At 45.7% G+C, this 19,827-nt stretch overlaps 1 protein-coding gene across 3 annotated transcripts in view; it reads left to right on the top strand.

The window, feature by feature from the left end:
* Window positions 1-19,827, top strand: part of smg6 (SMG6 nonsense mediated mRNA decay factor) — a 534,055-nt gene that overhangs the window by 195,191 nt on the left and 319,037 nt on the right. For 2 of the 3 annotated variants that reach the window (XM_063031015.1, XM_063031016.1), the window contains one exon: window positions 4,365-4,510. In XM_063031015.1, the coding sequence (XP_062887085.1) occupies window positions 4,365-4,510 (146 nt within the window). Of the gene's footprint in view, window positions 1-4,364; window positions 4,511-17,163; window positions 17,442-19,827 lie in introns of those variants that run through there. The other variant, XM_063031017.1, reaches the window with a different exon arrangement.

The raw sequence follows: 19,827 nt of genomic DNA, 5'->3' as shown, positions 1-19,827 counted from the left end.
TGTGAGCCACTGCCTTTTGAAGATGTACTCGATGGTGGGGAGGCTAGTGCCCACAATGGAGCTGGCTGGGTTTTCAACCTTCTGCATTTTTTTTCGATCCTGTGCAATGGCCCCTCCATACCAGATGGTAAAACATCCAGACAGAATTCACTCCACGGTGCATCTGTGGAAATTTGCTAGCTTCTTTGATCACATCCCAAATCTTCTCAAACTCCCAATGAAATAGAGCTGCTGGTGTGTCCTCTATGTAATTGCATCCATCTGTTGGGTCCAGGACAAATCCTCTTCTGAGATGTTGACTCCAGATGTTTGCCGAGATGTTACAAGATTAACCTGCCTTTCAGATGTGTATCCGGGTGGTGTGTGCATGGAATGACTGACAGAGTGCATCATTGCACTGAGGGAGACGATGGTTTCTAGGGCCGCCATGGCAGGTGTGGTCCTGCTAGTATTCATCGCTGAGGGAAAAATTAGAAAGGTAGGATGGTGTGGAGCTTGGACGGAAGCATTCACATAACTGTACTTTCTAAAATTGTGGATCCCTCACCATGTGTGGGCATGTGGCCAAGTGGTTAAGTCATTGGACTAGCTAGCTGAAGGTCGAGAGTTCGAGCCCTAGACGAGGGAATGTGTTGTGTCCTTGAGCAAGGCACATAATCACACATTGCTCTGCGACGACACTGGTGCCAAGCTGTATGAGTCCTAATGCCCGTTGGCGTCGTGGAGAGGGGAAACTGCTGGTCTTCCATACAACCTTGCCCAGGCCTGCGCCCTGGAAAGTGAAGCGCAGATTCATGGTCTCGCAAGACTAACAGATGCCCTCCCCGTGAGCTTGCCAGTGCCTCTGAAAAAGGAGGGAAATCAATGTGTCTTCAAGTCATAGCTGGAGGAGGAGGTTGGGTGTAGTGGGGATAAGTTCCCACTACCTATTAAATACTCCTGTTGGCATGCATCTCAAATAACTTCTGACAACTATGTCCAGCTCCTGGCCTTCATGTGTGTTTTAGCTACTAAGCCAGGTAGAACCATTTCTACAGATGGGAGAAGGGACAAAGATGGGTTACCGGCACTTTGAAACCAGTCACTTCGGGCAGATGGAGCTCATCAGCCATGCTTGGCAGCTCCTGTAGGAGAAGGAAAACTCTGCTCTCGAACCTCCACTGCCTTGCAGCTATGCCCACTCATGGGGAAGGCTTTGGGAATAAACAAAATGGGAAAATCTAGAGCAGGAGCCCCTAATGCGGTTTAAAACTGACTGAGAACTCCTGCAATGCATCTGGTGCCAAACTGTATTGGTCTCTGTCATTCCTTTGGATTCATCAGCTGTGTGCAAAGGACGAACCTGCCTCATGGGCAACAGCTTGAGCTGCATATCGTACTAGCTTGTGTGCAGCTATCGCACAGCATCTATGCTGAACTCAGACCAGTGGAGAGCCCTTGAATGTGCAAGTCTGCAGTCAGCGCTTGAGAGAGATGAGAAGTCAAACTCCTCAGCTTGCTATTAAAGTGAGTAATGTTTATATGTTTTGATGGGTTGCCCAGGCCTGCCTGTGAACCTAGCGAGCCTGTGTTCCTCTGCAATGGAAGGCAGCACTGGAATTTTTATGTTTGGATCGGTGTCGAGATTGGATCCGGCGTGTGTTTATCTGTACTCAACAGCACTTGACAACTTGGCAATAACTATGCAGCAAGAGTTTATGTTGGGATAGAGCAATGAGGCACTTGTTCATTTGAGGTCTAAGTGCATATGCTGACACAGGTGAGGTCCTCGTATCTGTGATGGTTATTACTGTTTGCTAGTGGGTTATGTTACAGTTTGAAGTTAGTCAAAGATTAGTCATAAGTAGAACAGGGTTCTCAGCCAGTTTTTCCCATTACAAGTACGACGAATGCTGTACCGTGTGGTATGCTGTTAACTAGACCTCCTCATTTTCAGGAAAAGTCCTCAGCAATGAATTCCTGTCATTCCTATAGTCGGGTGTTTATAATTACCCAGTGTTACAGCTGCAGCTTCAAGCAGCATGCATATGATGGGCTATGTGTGCCAACTGTTGTTTGGAGATGTAAAGCTTTCTCATGGATGCCTTCCTTCATGGCAATGTCTTTATTCATTCTGTAAATGTTCATACCCCTCAACCATCAGGCTCCTGAACCAGAGTGGATAGCTTCACTCACCCCAACACTGAGGTCCCAACTGATTCCACAAACTATGGACCCACTTACAAGGACTCAACAACTCCTGTTGTTAATTTTATTTATCACTTATGAAACTCTCAGGTTCTGTCGGCTGTGTAAGTCTAGGGAAGACAACCTCTGGCCCCTCCAAACGGGTGAGATTGAGATGTGAGACCACCCCGAAACCCCCGTTTGTGTGGGTGATGCGTGATTTGTTCCTGTGTTACAAATCAGTACCACGAAATAACAGGACACTGCATACAATTAAACGATTAAGTTTTATAATTCTTAATTTGACTATAGGGTTAGTGAAGAAAAAGCAAAAAAAGAAAAGGGCCCATTTTAATGAAACCGTCTAATGTGCACAAGTTGGAGCTCACAGTTTCCCCGTCACCGATCTTCCTTCGATCCCCTGGATGGTCTAATGTGCACAAGTTGGTGCTCACAGTTTCCCCGTCACTGATCCTCCTTCGATCCCCCCGGACAGCCTAATATGCACAAGTTGGTGCTCACAGTTTCCCCTTCTCTGATCCTCCCTCGATCCCCCCGGCCAGTCTAATGTGCACAAGTTGGTGCTCACAGTTTCCCCTTCTCTGATCCTCCCTCGATCCCCCCGGCCAGTCTAATGTGCACAAGTTGGTGCTCACAGTTTCCCCTTCTCTGATCCTCCCTTGATCCCCCTGGCCAGCCTAATGTGCACAAGTTGGTGCTCACAGTTTCCCCTTCTCTGATCCTCCCTTGATCCCCCTGGCCAGCCTAATGTGCACAAGTTGGTGCTCACAGTTTCCCCTTCTCTGATCCTCCCTCGATCCCCCCGGCCAGTCTAATGTGCACAAGTTGGTGCTCACAGTTTCCCCGTCACCGATTCTCCTTCGATCCCCCCGGACGGTCTAATGTGCACAAGTTGGTGCTCACAGTTTCCCCGTCACCGATCCGCCTTCGATCCCCCCGGCCTTCGTCAGATCATGGCTCCGCTCCAGGTCGAGTCCTATGACCTCTTCCCTCTGTCGTCTTCTCTCTTTATCTCCTCCTGAACAAAAGAGCCAGATCACCCCAGTATCAGGCACACAGTACGAAAACACCCTCCCATCATTGGATGGCTCATATTGCAAAGCACCCGTTATCTCTAACCATAACCCAAACACTGCCTCTACAGAAAGACTATTACATTAGCAGTGAAACCTTTCCCGGTGCGTTACACTTATTTATGTAATATTATTTTGTTCTTTTTGTATTTGTGCAATTTGTTGGCTATTGCACATTGGTTGTGTGTTTCATTGATTCCATTGTGTTTCTTTGTATTTATTGTGAATGCTGCAAGAAAATGAATCTCAGGGTAGTATATGGTGACGTATATGTAGTGTGATAATAAATTTGAATTTTGAACTTTGTTCTATAATCTTACAGGCTGCTTTTTGTAAATAAGTTTTTCTTTGTTCTTTCTGTTTTAAAATTACCCTATTGAAAGGAACAAAGACAATCTGCAAAATGTTCTTTTTGGCCATTCTTACAGCATCTGTTAAACCCCATGGGCTCTGCCAGCATGAAGAAGGGTAGACTTGCAGTGGAACACCACTACCTGAAGGTTCCCCTCCAAGTTATGGTCCATCCTGATTTGGAAATGTTTCACAAGTCTCCTATAATCAGTCTTCGTGTGTACAGTTGCCAACACAATACTAATGGGGTTATGTCCTGGGAAGAGTGAACTGATTTATTTGCATGTGGCAAAGAATGGTAACTGGAGTGGTGTTGAGAAGTATGGGGAAGCAGAGAACTTGTAGTGCGTGTCTACAGATGTCAGGGCAGGCAGCCAACTGATTGAGAAGTGTCACAGAACGATTACCTTTATTTATCACAGAACGGAGTGCGACACTGAGAGGTCACACTGGGACAAGAGCTTGATGAGGACTACAGCCACGTGTACGGTTCTGATCACCACTCTCCAGGAAGGGTGGACAGTAGTAATGAGAATATAGGGGAGTTCTGCTGGGATGCTGCTGAAGCAGGGAATTGTAGATGTGAGCAGAAAACGTAGGCTGGCATTCCTCTCTACCATCTTTAGATGATTATATATTTCTCACTGGTGCATTGCTCTGTATTAATTAATAGCTTCAATCTCTTGAAGAGAACGATTTAACTACCTTTGGAATCTCTTGAAAGCTACATAATGTGTATGCTTTTTGTTGCAGAATGGAGACCTTTCCATCAGTGGCTGCAAGCGTTCTAAAGGAGTTCCGAGTGTTGCTTCAGCACAGTCCATCCCCTCTTGGTAACACGCGGATGCTGCAGCTGATGGCTATAAACATGTTTGCAGTGCACCGCTCTCAACTCAAAGGTGAGCCGTACCTCTACTTACTAAGTTTCCGAAAAATACCAGTGCCGCCAAGTATGAGTTTGATTAACAGTGGGATTTAGATTGAGTATTGTTCAGTTCAGACTTTCTGCAGACCATCAGACATAGGAGCAGAATTAGGCCATTCAGCCCTATGAGTCTGTTCCACCATTTCATCATGACTGATTTATTATCCCTCTCCATTCCATTCTTTTATCAATCTGCTTTAAATATACCTAATGACTTGACCTCCACAGCTACCTGTGGCAATGAATTCCATAGACTACTACCCTGTAGCTAAAGAAATTCCTCCTCATCTCTGTTCTAAATGGATGCCCCTCTATCCTGAGGCTGTGCCCTCTGGTTCTAGACTCCCCCGCAGTAGGAAACATTCTCTCCACATCCACTCTATCTAGGCCTTTCAAAATTTGATAGATTTCAATGAGATCCCCCTCATTCTTCTAAACTCCAGCAAGTACAGGCCCAGAGCCATCAAACACACCTTGCATGTTAACCCTTTCATTCCCATGATCAATCTCATAAACCTCCTCTGGACTCTCTCCTTTTCTAGTCTGTCTTGTCATTAGTGACAACAGGTGACAAATGTACTCAGAACCACAGGTTCTGAGGCCTGCTGCCATTGACCCTTTAACCATATTTTCTATTTTCCTGACATTTTGGCATTGTTTTATCAAATGCCTTGTTATAATCCATTAGCGAGCATTAGCTGTATTGTCTTCACCAACTTCTCCATTGATCTAGGACACAACATTGTAATTGGTTTATTATTGTCAAAATGAAAAACTTTGGTTTGCTTGCTATCGAAACAAATTATGCCGTACATAAGAACATAGAGGTGGTAGTAATAATAATACAGGATATAATATTAGATTGGCAGCAAAAGTGCAGTGCAGATAGACCAATAAAGTGACAGGGTAGATAAAGAGATCGTCTTTATCACTCATAATGTCTGTTCAATTTCCAATTTATTGTCATTCAGCTGCGTACACGTATACTGCCAAACAAGACAGCAATCCTTCAGATGAAATGAAACACAAGTGAGCACTATCTTGTTTAGAACAACCCCCATCTTTTAAATCTACTCCTCAGCTTTTTTTTTCCAGTCCTGCCAAAGGCTGTCAGCCAGAAACATCGATTGTACTCTTTTCCATGGATGCTGCTTGGCCTGCTGGGTTCCTCCAGCATTTTGTGTGTGTTAGTGGGATAGAATATTGTGTTTAATTCTGGTCACCTTTGGAGAGGGTGTGGAGGAGACTTTGCTGCCTGTTTTAAAGAGTATGTCTTATGAGGATGGGTTGAGCGAGCTAGGGCTTTTCTCTTTGGAGTGAAGGAAGATTAGAGGTGACTTGATAGAGGTGTGTAAGATGATAAGAGGCATAGATTGAGCGGACAACCAGACACTTTTTCCAGGACAAAAACGGTTCATACGAGGGGCATAATTTTATGGTGATTGGAGGAAAGTAGAGAGAGGATACGAGAGGAAAGTTTTTCACACAGAGAGTGGTGAGTGCATGGAATGCACTACCAGGGGTGGTGGTAGAGGCGCAGATATTAGGGATTTTTAAGAGACTCTTAGATAGGCACATGAGTGATAGAAAAACGGAGGGGTTATGTGGGAGGGCAGGGTTAGATTGATCTTGGAGTAGGTTAAAAGGTTTCCATGGGGTAAAAAGGTTCTATGTTCTTAAGATGTCCTTTAAGTTGGTATGGGTAATCAAGCTTTTATATATTGAATCTTCTGTTTAGACAGGTGTCACTTGTTCATTCTTTCAGGGTTACCTCAATGTCCAGGCCAGTTCTTAGGGTTGTTTGTGGGTGCAGAGTACTAAATTCCTAAGCAGCTTTATGGGCTCCAAGCAAAGGAGTGTGAGGCCTGCCCTTTGTGAGTGGGTGAGTTGGAAAGGGACTTGTTTTGTTGTTGTTTGTGTTGTTCTGCTGTACATTGTGGGTATGGTATGTTGTCACTGCAATGTGTGGCAACTCTTGCAGGCTGCCCCAGCATATCCTTAAAGAGTGTTGGTTGTCAATGCAAATGATGCATTTCAAACGATGTATATTTTGATATACATGTGATAAATAAGTCTGAATGTGTTCTGCCCGATAGAAGAGAAAATAACTGGGCCGGGAGAGGTTCTTGATTACGTTGGCTGCTTTCCCAAGGCAGTGGGAAGTGTAGACAAGAGCCAGTGGAGGAGAGGCTGGTTTTAGTGGTAGACTGGGCTAGGTTCATAACTGCAATTTATCATAATCCTCTGTCCACTCACACTGGATTTCAAGCACACTCGTATCCTTTGAACATGAGCTGTACCCAGTCTGTCACCATTTTACAAGTACTCAGCTCTCCTGCGTTGTGTCTGATATTACACTTTGCCACATCAGTCATGCTCTCAGCTTGCCCATATCTCCTTCAAGTCTCTTGTACATCCTTGTACTACGGATTTAGTGGAAATTAAATCCCGCCTCAATAAACTTTGGTAATATCACATCCTGCCCCTCAGCCATATCACTGATAGAGAGAATGAATCTAGGGCTGAAGTGTCAGTCCATTAAGCACAACCTGCTAACCTGAGAGTGATCTCCTCAGAGACACTGCTGCTCTCTGTTCAGTAAACACTTTGCTCAGTCCATGCTATCCCAGCGGCCTAATCTTTGTGCCCAAATTCCTCTGGGACTTTATTGAAAGCCTTTTAAAAATACATATACATATAACATAGAATATTACAACATAGCACAGGCCCTTCAGCCCACAATGTTGTGCTGTCATTTTAACCTATACTAAGATCAATCTACCCCTTTCCTCCCACATAGCCCTCCATTTTTCTAAACACAAAGAATTCAGCAGATGCTGGAAATCCAGAAAAATACACACAAAATGATGGATGAACTCAGCAGGTCAGGCAGTATCTGTCAATCCTGATGAAGGTTCCCAGCCTGTGACATCAACTGCTTATTCCTCTCCATAGATACTGCCTGACCTACTGAGTTTTTCTAGCATTTTGTGTGTGTTGCTCTTCATTTTTCTATCATCTATATGCCTTGCACCATATCTATGGGCTCCTCTTTATTCATTCTACTCATCACTTAAGGGTTGAAATACATTATTTAAAATTGGTATTCCTTTCATAAATTCCTGCTGACTTTGCTCAGTCTACTGTTCTTTCCGAGGTGTTCTATAATCACATCTATCGCTATAGATTGCAGCATTTTCCCAGTTTCTTTTTCTCTTCCCCCACTTCTTTGTGGTGGGACCACACCGATGATGTTAACCAGAGCATCTACTGTCTCCAGAGACACTTCCTTCAGAGCTCTGGGAAGTGATCATTGCCTTCTTGGAATTTATTGACTTTCAAGTTTACCAACTTCTCTAGAAGTAGTTTTTGGCTAAAACCTACATTTAGTTTGTCATTCTCACTGACCTTCTGGTTCTCCAATATTTGTAGCTTCCATGGAAATAGACACGAGTAGTTGTTTAATCCCTCTGTCATTTCTTTATTCCCCATTGTAGATTCTCTTACCCCTCTCTGTGAGGGACCCTTCTTTGCCCTTGTCCTTGTGCAATCATCCTACAGTACATTTGTATATTTCTGCCTGCCTTATATTCTTCTTCTTAAGCCTGTCACCCCTACTGGGACATAGGCTGCTGACAGTGGCTCACTGGAGTCCTTTATCCTGGGCCAGTTGTTTCAGGTTGTCCCAGGTGCAGCCCATGTTCGAAGATCACTTCTCTCCCAGGGTGAAGTGTTTGGCTCTTGTGTGAATGTTTCTGTAGCTCTGGGATTTTTGTAGTGGGGTTGTTAGCCCCATGTTCATCCCTCCTCCTTTTGTAGCCGGGCTTGAACAGTCCATGGTGGAATTTTCTCATATTCTGAATTGCCCTTTTTTATATTTAGGTGTCCCTTTGCAGAGCGCTGGAATGCTGTTAGTGCTGCTGATTTCTGGCAGTTTTATGCTATCTCTGAGTTTTCCTATCAGTCGTGGATGAATCACTTTCATTGTGGATGAAGCATTTTTGTGTCTTCAAGGATTTTTTTTTTGCCATTTTTACACTATTTCTTTCAACTCTAACCATTGCTACCCACAGTCAGACCCCCTCAGTGTAAACACAAAATAATCTGCAGATGCTGGGGTCAAAGCAACACTCACAACACGCTGGAGGAACTCAGCAGGTCGGGCAACATCCGTGGAAATGATCAGTCAATGTTTCGGGCCGGAGCCCTTCGTCAGGACTGAAGAGGGAAGGGGCAGAGGCCCTATAAAGAAGGTGGGGGGAGGGTGGGAAGGAGAAGGCTGGTAGGTTCCAGGTGAAAAACCAGTAAGGGGAAAGATAAAGGGGTGGGCGAGGGAAGCAGGGAGGGGATAGGCAGGAAAGGTGAAGGAATAGGGAAAAACACAATGGATAGTAGAAGGAGGCGGAACCATGAGGGAGGTGATAGGCAGCTGGGGGAGGGGGTAGAGTGGAATAGGGATAGGGGAAGGGAGGGGGAGGGAATTACTGGAAGTTGGAGAATTCTATGTTTATATCTATCAAGGGCTGGAGACTACCTAGACGGTATATGAGGTGTTGCTCCTCTAACCTGAGTTTAGCCTCATCATGGCAGTAGAGGAGGCCATGTATGGACATATCTGAATGGGAATGTGAAGCAGAGTTGAAGTGGGTGGCAACCGGGAGATCCTGTCTGTTTTGGCGGACGGAGCGGAGGTGCTCGACGAAGCAGTCCCCCAATCTGCGTCGGGTTTCACTGATGTAGAGGAGACCGCACCGGGAGCACCGGATGCAATAGATGACCCCAACAGACTCACAAGTGAAGTGTTGCCTCACCTGGAAGGACTGTTTGGGGCCCTGAATGGTGGCAAGAGAGAAGGTGTAGGGACAGGTGTAGCACTTGCGCTTACAGGGATAAGTGCCGGGTGGGAGATCCATGGGGAGGGACATGTGGACCAGGGAGTCGCGGAGGGAATGACCCCTGTGGAAAGCGGAGAGGGGTGGAGAGGGAAAGATGTGCTTAGTGGTGGGGTCTTGTTGAAGGTGGCGGAAGTTGTGGAGGATGATGTGCTGGGTCTGGAGGCTAGTGGGGTGGTAGGTGAGGACAAGGGGAACTCTGTCCCTGTTGCGGTGGCGGGAGGATGGGGTGAGAGCCGAAGTGCGGGAAATGGAGGAGATGCAGGTGAGGGCATCATTGATGACGGCAGAAGGGAAACCACGATCCTTAAAGAATTGATCCCCCTCAGTATGTTCTCCCAGTGAACCACAGTCAACTCTCATACGTTCATATTTCCTTATCGAAATATTGAACAACATTGCTTTTGAAATTGTATTCTAGTTACAAACAAGAGAAAATCTGCAGGTGCTGGAAATCTGAGTAACGCACACAAAATGCTGGAGGAACTCAGTGGGCCAGGCAGCATCGATGGAAAAGAGCACAGTCGATGTTTTGAGCTGAGACCCTTCATTAGGACTGTAATCAATTTTGAAATTGTGTGTGAAATTCTGTGATGTTATGGTTACTCTTCCCTAGAGCCTTCCTAACAAGATTATCAATCAATCTTCCTGCAAAACAGTGTCTAAAATGTCCTTTCTCTTTGTTACACAGTTTGTTGCTTGTGTATATTCCATGAATTTGATTTCCACCTTATTGCTGCTAATTTGACTTACCCAGTCTATATTTAGGTCGGAGTCCCTCATGATTAGCTCTGTAACACACTGCTCTAATTTCCTGATTATGTGGTTCCCAAAGTTGCAAGTACTATTGACTGGCCAATAAATAACCTCCACCGCTTATTTTCTGCCCTTGCAGTTTCTCAGCTTAAACTGAATGGATGCTCGTTCTTCGCTGTGATTTGCCAAGCTAGGCTCATTCTCACCACTGCATTGCTATTCTTTCTTTAATACATGTGTTACAACACCCCCTTTTTCTTTTTCATGTCTTTCAGAAGTGTAAATTGTCTTCAATGTTAGCCCTCAGGGTTGGTCACATAGCTCTGATTTCTCTGCAATAGGAACTGTACAAGCTGTTCGGCCCGTCATGTTGAGCTGGCCATTTCGTTTACACTGACCACTATCTGTGTGAAAACAAACACACCTGCCTCTGACATTCCCCCTATACTTTCCTCCAAATATCTTAAAATCATACCCCCTGGTATTTGCCATTTCCACCCTGGGGGAAATATCTATGCCTCTTATAATCCTGTACACCTCTATCAAGTCACCTGTTGTTCTCCTTCACATCTTGCTCCTGTTTCTTCAGACAATTCCAACTTGTCAGTGAAAAAAACTGGAGCTAAAAAAGAGAAGTCTAAGATGTACTTTTGCATATTACCTTGGCACATCCATCAAATGAACAGCCAGAAACGCTTCACTCGCACTGGGCTTTGAGCTGCAGTAACTATTAATCAGGAATGGGAATGTAACTATTCAGTAAAAGCTGTAATTTTAGGGCGAGCAAAGCGTTGTCTCAATCAAAATGCAATGCCGGCATTTGGCAAGGCAGTGTTTTGTTACCCTGATTATTTTTATGTGCTTCTGAGGAATTGGTTGCCAGTACAACAAAAGCAGGTTGAATTTACGCAGCACATTCTCGCTTTGCTTCATATACCCAAGTGACACTGGCATGGTATTGAGAGACACCAGAAGGCATTGCAAAAAGTTCAATCAGCAAGGGATTGTTAAGTATAGTTTGAGGAGAAAAGAGGCCAGAGGAAGAGGATGTTTCCTTTGGTGGGAGAGTCTGGGACCAGTGGGCGGATGTCCATTTAGAACAGAGATGAGGAGGAATTTCTTTAGCCAGAAGATGGTGAATCTGTGGAATTCATTGCCACAGTCGGCTGTGGAGACCAACTCATTGGGTGTACTGAAAGTGCAGGATGATAGGTTCTTGATTAATCAGGGTGTGAAAGGTTACAGGGAGAAGGCAGGAGAATAGGTTCCATCAGTCATGATGGAACGGCAGAGCAGACTCGATGTGCCGAATGGCTGACTTCTGCTCCAATATCTTATGTTCTTATGATTGAGGGAAGGAATTCCAGAGTAGAACCCAGACAGATAGAGGCACACATTATGATTATAAAGAGTGGAAATAAAACAAGTCAAGATCAGGGAGTGCAGGGTCTGGATTGCATGACAAGAAGTTACAGATTGAAGCATCAAGGTTAGAATTTTAATTGTGAATAAAAAAGCAGCAAGTTGTTAGAAGCACAGTAAGTAATATGAAGAGGCAGCAGAAGATATCAAAAGACAATTCTTTAATAGGGTCAGAATGTAGGAAAATGGGAAGGTGGAAAAATTCAAGGTGCCGCCCAAGGCAAAGCAAACAACCGATCTAATACAGGTAAATGGGATTAGTGTAGATTGTTTGGAAATGATGGGCCCAATGCCCTGTTTCTTTGCTGAAACGCTCTTTGAATACTTAAAAAGAACTAAATGGGCACTGCCCGGGGTGGTGGTGGAGGTAATACATTACAGGTATTTTAGAAACTCTTGAATAAGCACATGGATGATAAAAAAAAATGGAGAACGATGTGGGAGGGAAGGGTTAGACTGATCTTGGAGTAAGTTGAAAGTTTGGCACAGCATTGTGGGCCGAAGGGCCTGTATATTCTGTGAGCAGTTCCCTAACTGCTGGTGGTCACTCGATGGCTTTGGCTATTGGTGTTTAGCATGTAAAGTTGCTGCAGTCAGCAAGTTGAGGGATACTGCACTCTGGTGTCAAACATTAGCTGGGAGAGTCAGAAGGTAAGGTGGGTGGAAGCTGTCACCTTCCACCAGCCTTTGTACTATGAAGCGTCAGACATTTTGTGCAACAGCCGGCAAATTTCAGTTTGTACTCAGCCCCTCTGGGTTTGCCCTCTGAGGAGTTCGCTCTTCATAAGGCTTGATTTTTACAAAAGGTGCTTGAGTAGGTCACTTCATTCAGCACTCTCAATCTGCAGGGGGAATTTTCCAAATGGTAGACAGACAAGTCTGGGGAGAGGCAGCCCTGGAGTGACCCAGACACTTGGAAGAGACGCATTAAAACATAATTTAAAAAAAAATGATGGATTAAAACAAATTTATCGCCACACCTGCTGTATGAACTGGAAACTCGCAAGTTAGTGAATATAACCAGCTCCATTCTGACACAATAAACAGAGAATTCCGCATTTCCCAATTGCCTATCCTCAATTTCTTTTCTCTCATCTGGGAATGATAAAGACTACAGAGCCTAGATCGGCATCATTTTCAATAGTAAAAACACAATTTTTTAAAGTCGCAATGTCAAAAGTTTTTTTAAAAAGACTAGGTTTTCTTTCCAATATTTGCACCCACTCAGTAATGTTTGTTTATTATTTATTGAGATACAGCGCAGAACAGGGCCTTCTGTCCCATTGAACTGTGCTGCCCAGCAATCTCTGATTTAACCCTAGCCTAATCACAAGGCATTTAACAATGACCAATTAACCTATTAATGGGACCGTAGGAGGAAAGTGGAGCATCCGGACAAAACCCACGCGTTCTCTGGGAGAAAGTACAAACTCCTTACAGATACTGGCGGGATTTGAACTCTGAACTCCAACACTCCGAGCTGTAATAATGACACTCTGTGGTGCCCATGTATGGGATAGGAGTGAGTGATTATATTGCATTGCAGTGAGTGAGGCTGCAGCTGAGCTGAAGTCCATGGTGAATGCAGAAGAGTTTGGATTTTGTTAAGTATTGAGTTAATGAAGTTATTTGTCTTATTCCGCACACCCGCCAGTGCAGAGTCGTGCACTCCTCCAGGCACCAAGTAGGTGGTGTGTGATTGGTACTCCATCATGTTCCCATTGCCCTTGTTCTGCTCTTGTTGTCCGATTGGAGACTCTGCACCAGGCCCTGGACTCCAGACTCGAGGTGTAACCCCCAGACCCAGATGTGTAACCCACAGCCACACCAGACATCGGACCCGAGTGTGACTACCAGCCACACCGGGCACTGGACCCGAGTGTAACCCACAACCCCTCCAGCCATTAGACCCAGAGTGTAACCCACAACCCCTCCAGGCATTAGACCTAGAGTGTAACCCACAACCCCACCGGTCATTAGACCCAGAGTGTAACGCACAACCCCTCCAGGCATTAGACCCAGAGTGTAACCCACAACCCCTCCAGGCATTAGACCCAGAGTGAAACCCACAACCTCACCGGTCATTAGACCCAGAGTGTAACCCACAACCCCTCCAGGCATTAGACCCAGAGTGAAACCCACAACCCCACCGGGCATTAGACCCAGAGTGAAACCCACAAGCCCTCCAGGCATTAGACCCAGAGTGTAACCCACAACCCCTCCAGCCATTAGACCCAGAGTGTAACCCACAACCCCTCCAGGCATTAGACCCAGAGTGTAACCCACAACCCCACCGGTCATTAGACCCAGAGTGTAACGCACAACCCCTCCAGGCATTAGACCCAGAGTGTAACCCACAACCCCTCCAGGCATTAGACCCAGAGTGAAACCCACAACCTCACCGGTCATTAGACCCAGAGTAACCCACAACCCCTCCAGGCATTAGACCCAGAGTGAAACCCACAACCCCACCGGGCATTAGACCCAGAGTGAAACCCACAAGCCCTCCAGGCATTAGACCCAGAGTGTAACCCACAACCCCACCGGGCATTAGACCCAGAATGTAACCCACAACCCCACCGGGCATTAGACCCAGAGTGAAACCCACAACCCCACCAGACATTAGACCCAGAGTGTAACGCACAACCCCACCGGGCATTAGACCCAGAGTGTAACCCACAACCCCTCCAGGCATTAGACCCAGAGTGAAACCCACAACCCCACCGGGCATTAGACCCAGAGTGTAACCCACAACCCCTCCAGGCATTAGACCCAGAGTGAAACCCACAACCCCACCGGGCATTAGACCCAGAGTGAAACCCACAACCCCCCCAGGCATTAGACCCAGAGTGTAACCCACAACCCCTCCAGGCATTAGACCCAGAGTGAAACCCACAACCCCACCGGGCATTAGACCCAGAGTGTAACCCACAACCCCTCCAGGCATTAGACCCAGAGTGAAACCCACAACCCCACCGGGCATTAGACCCAGAGTGTAACCCACAACCCCACCGGGCATTAGACCCAGAGTGAAACGCACAACCCCACCGGGCATTAGACCCAGAGTGTAATGCACAACCCCACCGGGCATTAGACCCAGAGTGTAACCCACAACCCCACCAGACATTAGACCCAGAGTGTAACGCACAACCCCACCGGGCATTAGACCCAGAGTGTAACCCACAACCCCACCAGGCATTAGACCCAGAGTGTAACCCACAACCCCACCGGGCATTAGACCCAGAGTGTAACCCACAACCCCTCCAGGCATTAGACCCAGAGTGAAACCCACAACCCCACCGGGCATTAGACCCAGAGTGAAACCCAGAACCCCCCCAGGCATTAGACCCAGAGTGTAACCCACAACCCCTCCAGGCATTAGACCCAGAGTGTAACCCACAACCCCTCCAGGCATTAGACCCAGAGTGTAACTCACAACCCCACCGGGCATTAGACCCAGAGTGTAACCCACAACCCCACCGGGCATTAGACCCAGAGTGTAACCCACAACCCCACTAGGCATTAGACCCAGAGTGTAACCCACAACCCCTCCAGGCATTAGACCCAGAGTGTAACCCACAACCCTACCGGGCATTAGACCCAGAGTGTAACCCACAACCCCTCCAGGCATTAGACCCAGAGTGTAACGCACAACCCCACCGGGCATTAGACCCAGAGTGTAACCCACAACCCTACCGGGCATTAGACCCAGAGTGTAACCCACAACCCTACCAGACATTAGACCCAGAGTGTAATGCACAACCCCACCGGGCATTAGACCCAGAGTGTAACCCACAACCCCACTAGGCATTAGACCCAGAGTGTAACCCAAAACCCCTCCAGGCATTAGACCCAGAGTGTAACCCACAACCCCACCGGGCATTAGACCCAGAGTGTAATCCACAACCCCACCGGGCATTAGATCCAGAGTGTAACGCACAACCCCACCAGGCATTAGACCCAGAGTGTAACGCACACCCCCACCAGGCATTAGACCCAGAGTGTAACCCACAACCCCACCGGGCATTAGACCCAGAGTGTAACCTACAACCCCACCAGGCATTGGACCCGAGTGTAACCCACAACCCCACCAGGCATTGGACCCGAGTGTAACCCACAACCCCTGCGGGCATTAGACCCAGAGTGTAACCCACAACCCCACCAGGCATTGGACTGGATTGTAACGACCAACCCTACAGTGCACTGGACCCAAGGTGTAACCCCTATGCCCACTAGGCATTGGAATCTGAATTCTCCCTCCCCCCCTCCCCCCACCTGCCAGGCAACGAATCCAGGGTCTAACCTCTGCCCCTTCCCCTCACAATCTCCAGACCTGGATCCTTTTCCTTCAGCTACCAGACCTGAGGCCACTCCCTGCTCCCCACTCCCCACCCCACCAGATAGTGGCCCTTGGTCTCTTGTCTCATTTGACCATTTTTATTTGAGTTTCTTGTGTATAAAGTTCAGTATTAAGTTTTACTGAGTAGTACAGTGGTAATAAACCAAAATAGCCCTAAGTGTACTCAGCAAAAAATGGCTCCTGCACACCAATAAACAGCTTGGAAGTTGGCCAGGGTGTTTATTCATTGTGCAGCAGCCGTTTATTGCCTCATACACTCTGGGATTCCTACATTTATCACTTAATTTTCACTGCCTCTTTCAGCTTACCACCACCGCTACGCCTCAATACTTTCACTAACTGCTTCTGCCTTGAATCATTACAATTTGGGGATTAGTGAGTCCTGCCTCAACCCTATCAAAACTCAAGGTTTGTTTGTCTTCAGACTAAGTGTTCAAGCCCTTCCTAACCGAACACACGCTGAATTCCCCTCACACACAAGCACATCAATCAGTGAGCAAAACTCCTCTGTAAACTCACCTTGTGCAGACTTGTAGTGGGACGCTGTGTCTTTATACAGTTGCTCTTTTGCTTTAGTGTAAACTCTGGTGAAGTGCTCTTGTGTTTTTACGGCAAATGTTTTGATGTTAAAAGAATTCAAATTTGTACTCAGCTGTGCTCAATTTGGTAAATGGGGTTCCTATTTTTCCCTAATGCGTCAAGTTTCTGGAATTAAAACCATATCTTCAGCACAAGATTTTCTATTATTATTGTATGAAATTCACCATCAATCAGTTGGAGTGCAGCGCACTGAACAAACGCTCACCATATGCTGAGGAAATGCAGCAATAGAGGGCACCCAAGAGACACTCCTAGAGTCAGTGTGTGCACAGAAAGATGTGACATCTATTATCTCCCTCCACCCCACCCACAGCTACCCTCCGTACTTCTCCCTAAACATCTCAGCATGTTCCAGTCTGTATTCCTGTCTGCCCCACTACCTAGCCTATGGTTCTGCCTGTTCCTGTTGTGCTGACTGACACTGAAGTGTCTCCACAACCTGCAGACGCGCTTTCATGGGTCTACAACTCAGTATTATTTATTTACTTTTCCAAAAATTATTTGCACGACCTGTCTTTTGCACATTGTCAGTCTTCATTATTTATCATTTTTCATAATTTCCATTGTATTTCTTTGTTTTCCTGTGAGTGCCTACAGGAAAACGAAGGAAAATGAATCTCAAGTTAGTTTATAGTAATGTATATGTACTTTGATCATAAATTTACTCTGAACTTTTAATAAGCTTGAAGTTCAAAGTTCAAAATAAATTTATTATCATAGAATGTCAGGGTAGAATCGCCGTACTCTACCCTGAGATTCATTTACTTGCAGGAATACCTGATCACAGTAGATCAAAGAAGTACAATGGAATCAGTGAAAAACTACACACAACAAAGACTGACAATAGCCGATGTGCGAAAGAAGACAATAAATAAGTAAGTAAATAATACTGAGAACATGAGTTGTGGAGTCCTTGAAAGTGAGTGTGCCGGTTGTGGAATCAGTTCAGTGTAGAGGTGAGTAAAGTTGTCCACTCTGGTTCAGGAGCCTGATGGTGTAAGGGTAATAACTACAATGCTCTTTATTAAAATTCATTGTTTTCCTATAAATGCCTACAAGAAAATGAATCTCAAGATAGTATGTAGTGATATATATGTACTTTGATAATAAATTAGCTTTGTGCAGAGAGCCTGGTACACACAGTGTTAAATGTGCACAATCTTTCCACATTGTGGACTGATGAAGCAGACATGGTGCAGCTGGTATAAGACACTGGTGGTTTCAAGAACTGCTGTCTGTTGGGATTTGGTGTCTGCAGAGAGAGAGCAACAACGGCTGGGGTGGCAGCCTGCCAGCCCTGGTTAGCTTGCCCCCACTTTAGTCATTGCTGGCCAGACATGGATTAGTCTAGTATAAGACTCTGGGCACTTCACTTGTTGGCACTGATCGGCAGGATGTGGGTTTTTTTTGTGTTGGCTGACTTTTTTACCTCTCTGAGAATTTGGAGAGCTGTGAGATTCACTTTTTTAACGCAGTTTTCCTCGAACAGCTCTTTCTGCTGTGGCTGCTTATTAATAGATTACATATGTGGTCTTAGTTTACATCAGTATTGAAATATTTTACGTGGGACCAAGTATGTTTCCTGAGGAAATTTTAAAAGGATATTTATTGGAGGTACAAAAAAGACACTAATTTATATTCCTTTTGATTTTTAACACATGAATTTAGTTAATAAATTAGAATATTATCAACACAGGATTTGAGACAGTGAGATCTGAAATTGTGTCTATGTTTATGGACCAGAGTTTGTGAACAATAAACTCCAGGGAAATAGTTCTCTGTGCTCATCCTCCTGCCCCTTAACCCCCCAACTTTTCTACACGAATTTCATTCCAGTAAGAAAGTGCCACGGCGGTGTAGCGGCCAGCGCCACGCTGTTACAGCTTGGTTATTGGAGTTGGGAGTTCAGGGCTGATGCTGTCTGTAAGGAGTTCGTATATCCTCCCTGTGGATGTGTGGGCTTGCTCTGGGTGCTCTGGTTTCCTCCCACAAACCAAAGACTTGCTAATTAGTAGGTGAATTGGTCATTGTAATTTGTCCTGTGATTAGGGTAGGGTTGAATCGGTGAGTTGCTGGGTGGTGTGGCTCCTTGAGTCCAAAGGACCTATTCCGTGCTGTATCTGTAAATAAAGAAATAGATATTCTTTCTCTTTCCACCCTGTGTTTCTGGAGCTGCTTATCTGTACTCGTCTTTGACAGGGTTAGTGCTCTGTGCACTGACCTTTGAAGTTCTGATATCTGCTTGTGATGATCGCCTTCCACCCCATCAGGAAACTGCACAGTTAGGTGCAGTTCAGGAGCAGATAACAAAGTCTAATGTCTCTATACATCAGATTATGAGTTAAAGATTAAAGATTAGCTTTATTTGTCATGCGTACATCAAAACATACAGTGAAATGTAACGTTTGTACTTACAACAAAGTTGATAGGTTCTTGATTAATCATGGGGAGAAGGCAGGAGAATGGGGTTGAGAGGATAATACATCAGCCATGATGGATTGGTGGAGCAGACTTGATGGGCCGAATGGCCTAATTCTGCTCCTGTGTCTTGTGTCTTAAATGCATTGTTTGCGTTAATCAAATCAGTGAGATTGTGCTGGGGACATGCTGCAAGTGTCGCCATGCTTTTGGCACCAGAATGGCATACCGACAGCTCATTAACCCTAACCTGCGTATCTTTGGGCTGTGGGAGGAATCAGGAGCTGTGGAAGAGCCTCACAGGGACAACGGATAAATTTCTCACAAGCAGCGGAAGGAATTGAATAGAGGTTACTGACAATGTAATAGTATTATGCTAACCACTACACTGCCTCACAGGGACAACGGATAAATTTCTCACAAGCAGCGGAAGGAATTGAATAGAGGTTACTGACAATGTAATAGTGTTATGCTAACCACTACACTGCCATACCATTGCTTGCTGAGTTCCTCGAACGTTTTTTGTGTGTTGCTCAAGGATTCCAGTATCTGCAGAATCTCTTGTGTTTATTGTGTACCATCGTCAGGACTGACAAAGGGTCTCGGCCCGAAACGTCGACTGTACCTCTTCCTAGAGATGCTGCCTGGCCTGCTGCGTTCACCAGCAACTTTGATGTGTGTTGCTTGAATTTCCAGCATCTGCAGAGTTCCTCACGATTATGTAAGAATGTTGAGTTGGTTTGTCATACTGTGTACATCTTTGGTAGTGTGCTGTTCAGGTTGTGACCCAGGGCCAACATTATGTGCCTGAAAGTGCAGCAGAGACTTGGGGCAGAATATGCC

Source organism: Mobula hypostoma, chromosome 23, assembly GCF_963921235.1.
Source record: "Mobula hypostoma chromosome 23, sMobHyp1.1, whole genome shotgun sequence".
In the NCBI taxonomy this organism is placed as follows: domain Eukaryota; kingdom Metazoa; phylum Chordata; class Chondrichthyes; order Myliobatiformes; family Myliobatidae; genus Mobula; species Mobula hypostoma.
The sequence above is the reverse complement of the archived record's forward strand: the minus strand, read 5'-3'. Positions and strand labels throughout refer to the sequence as shown.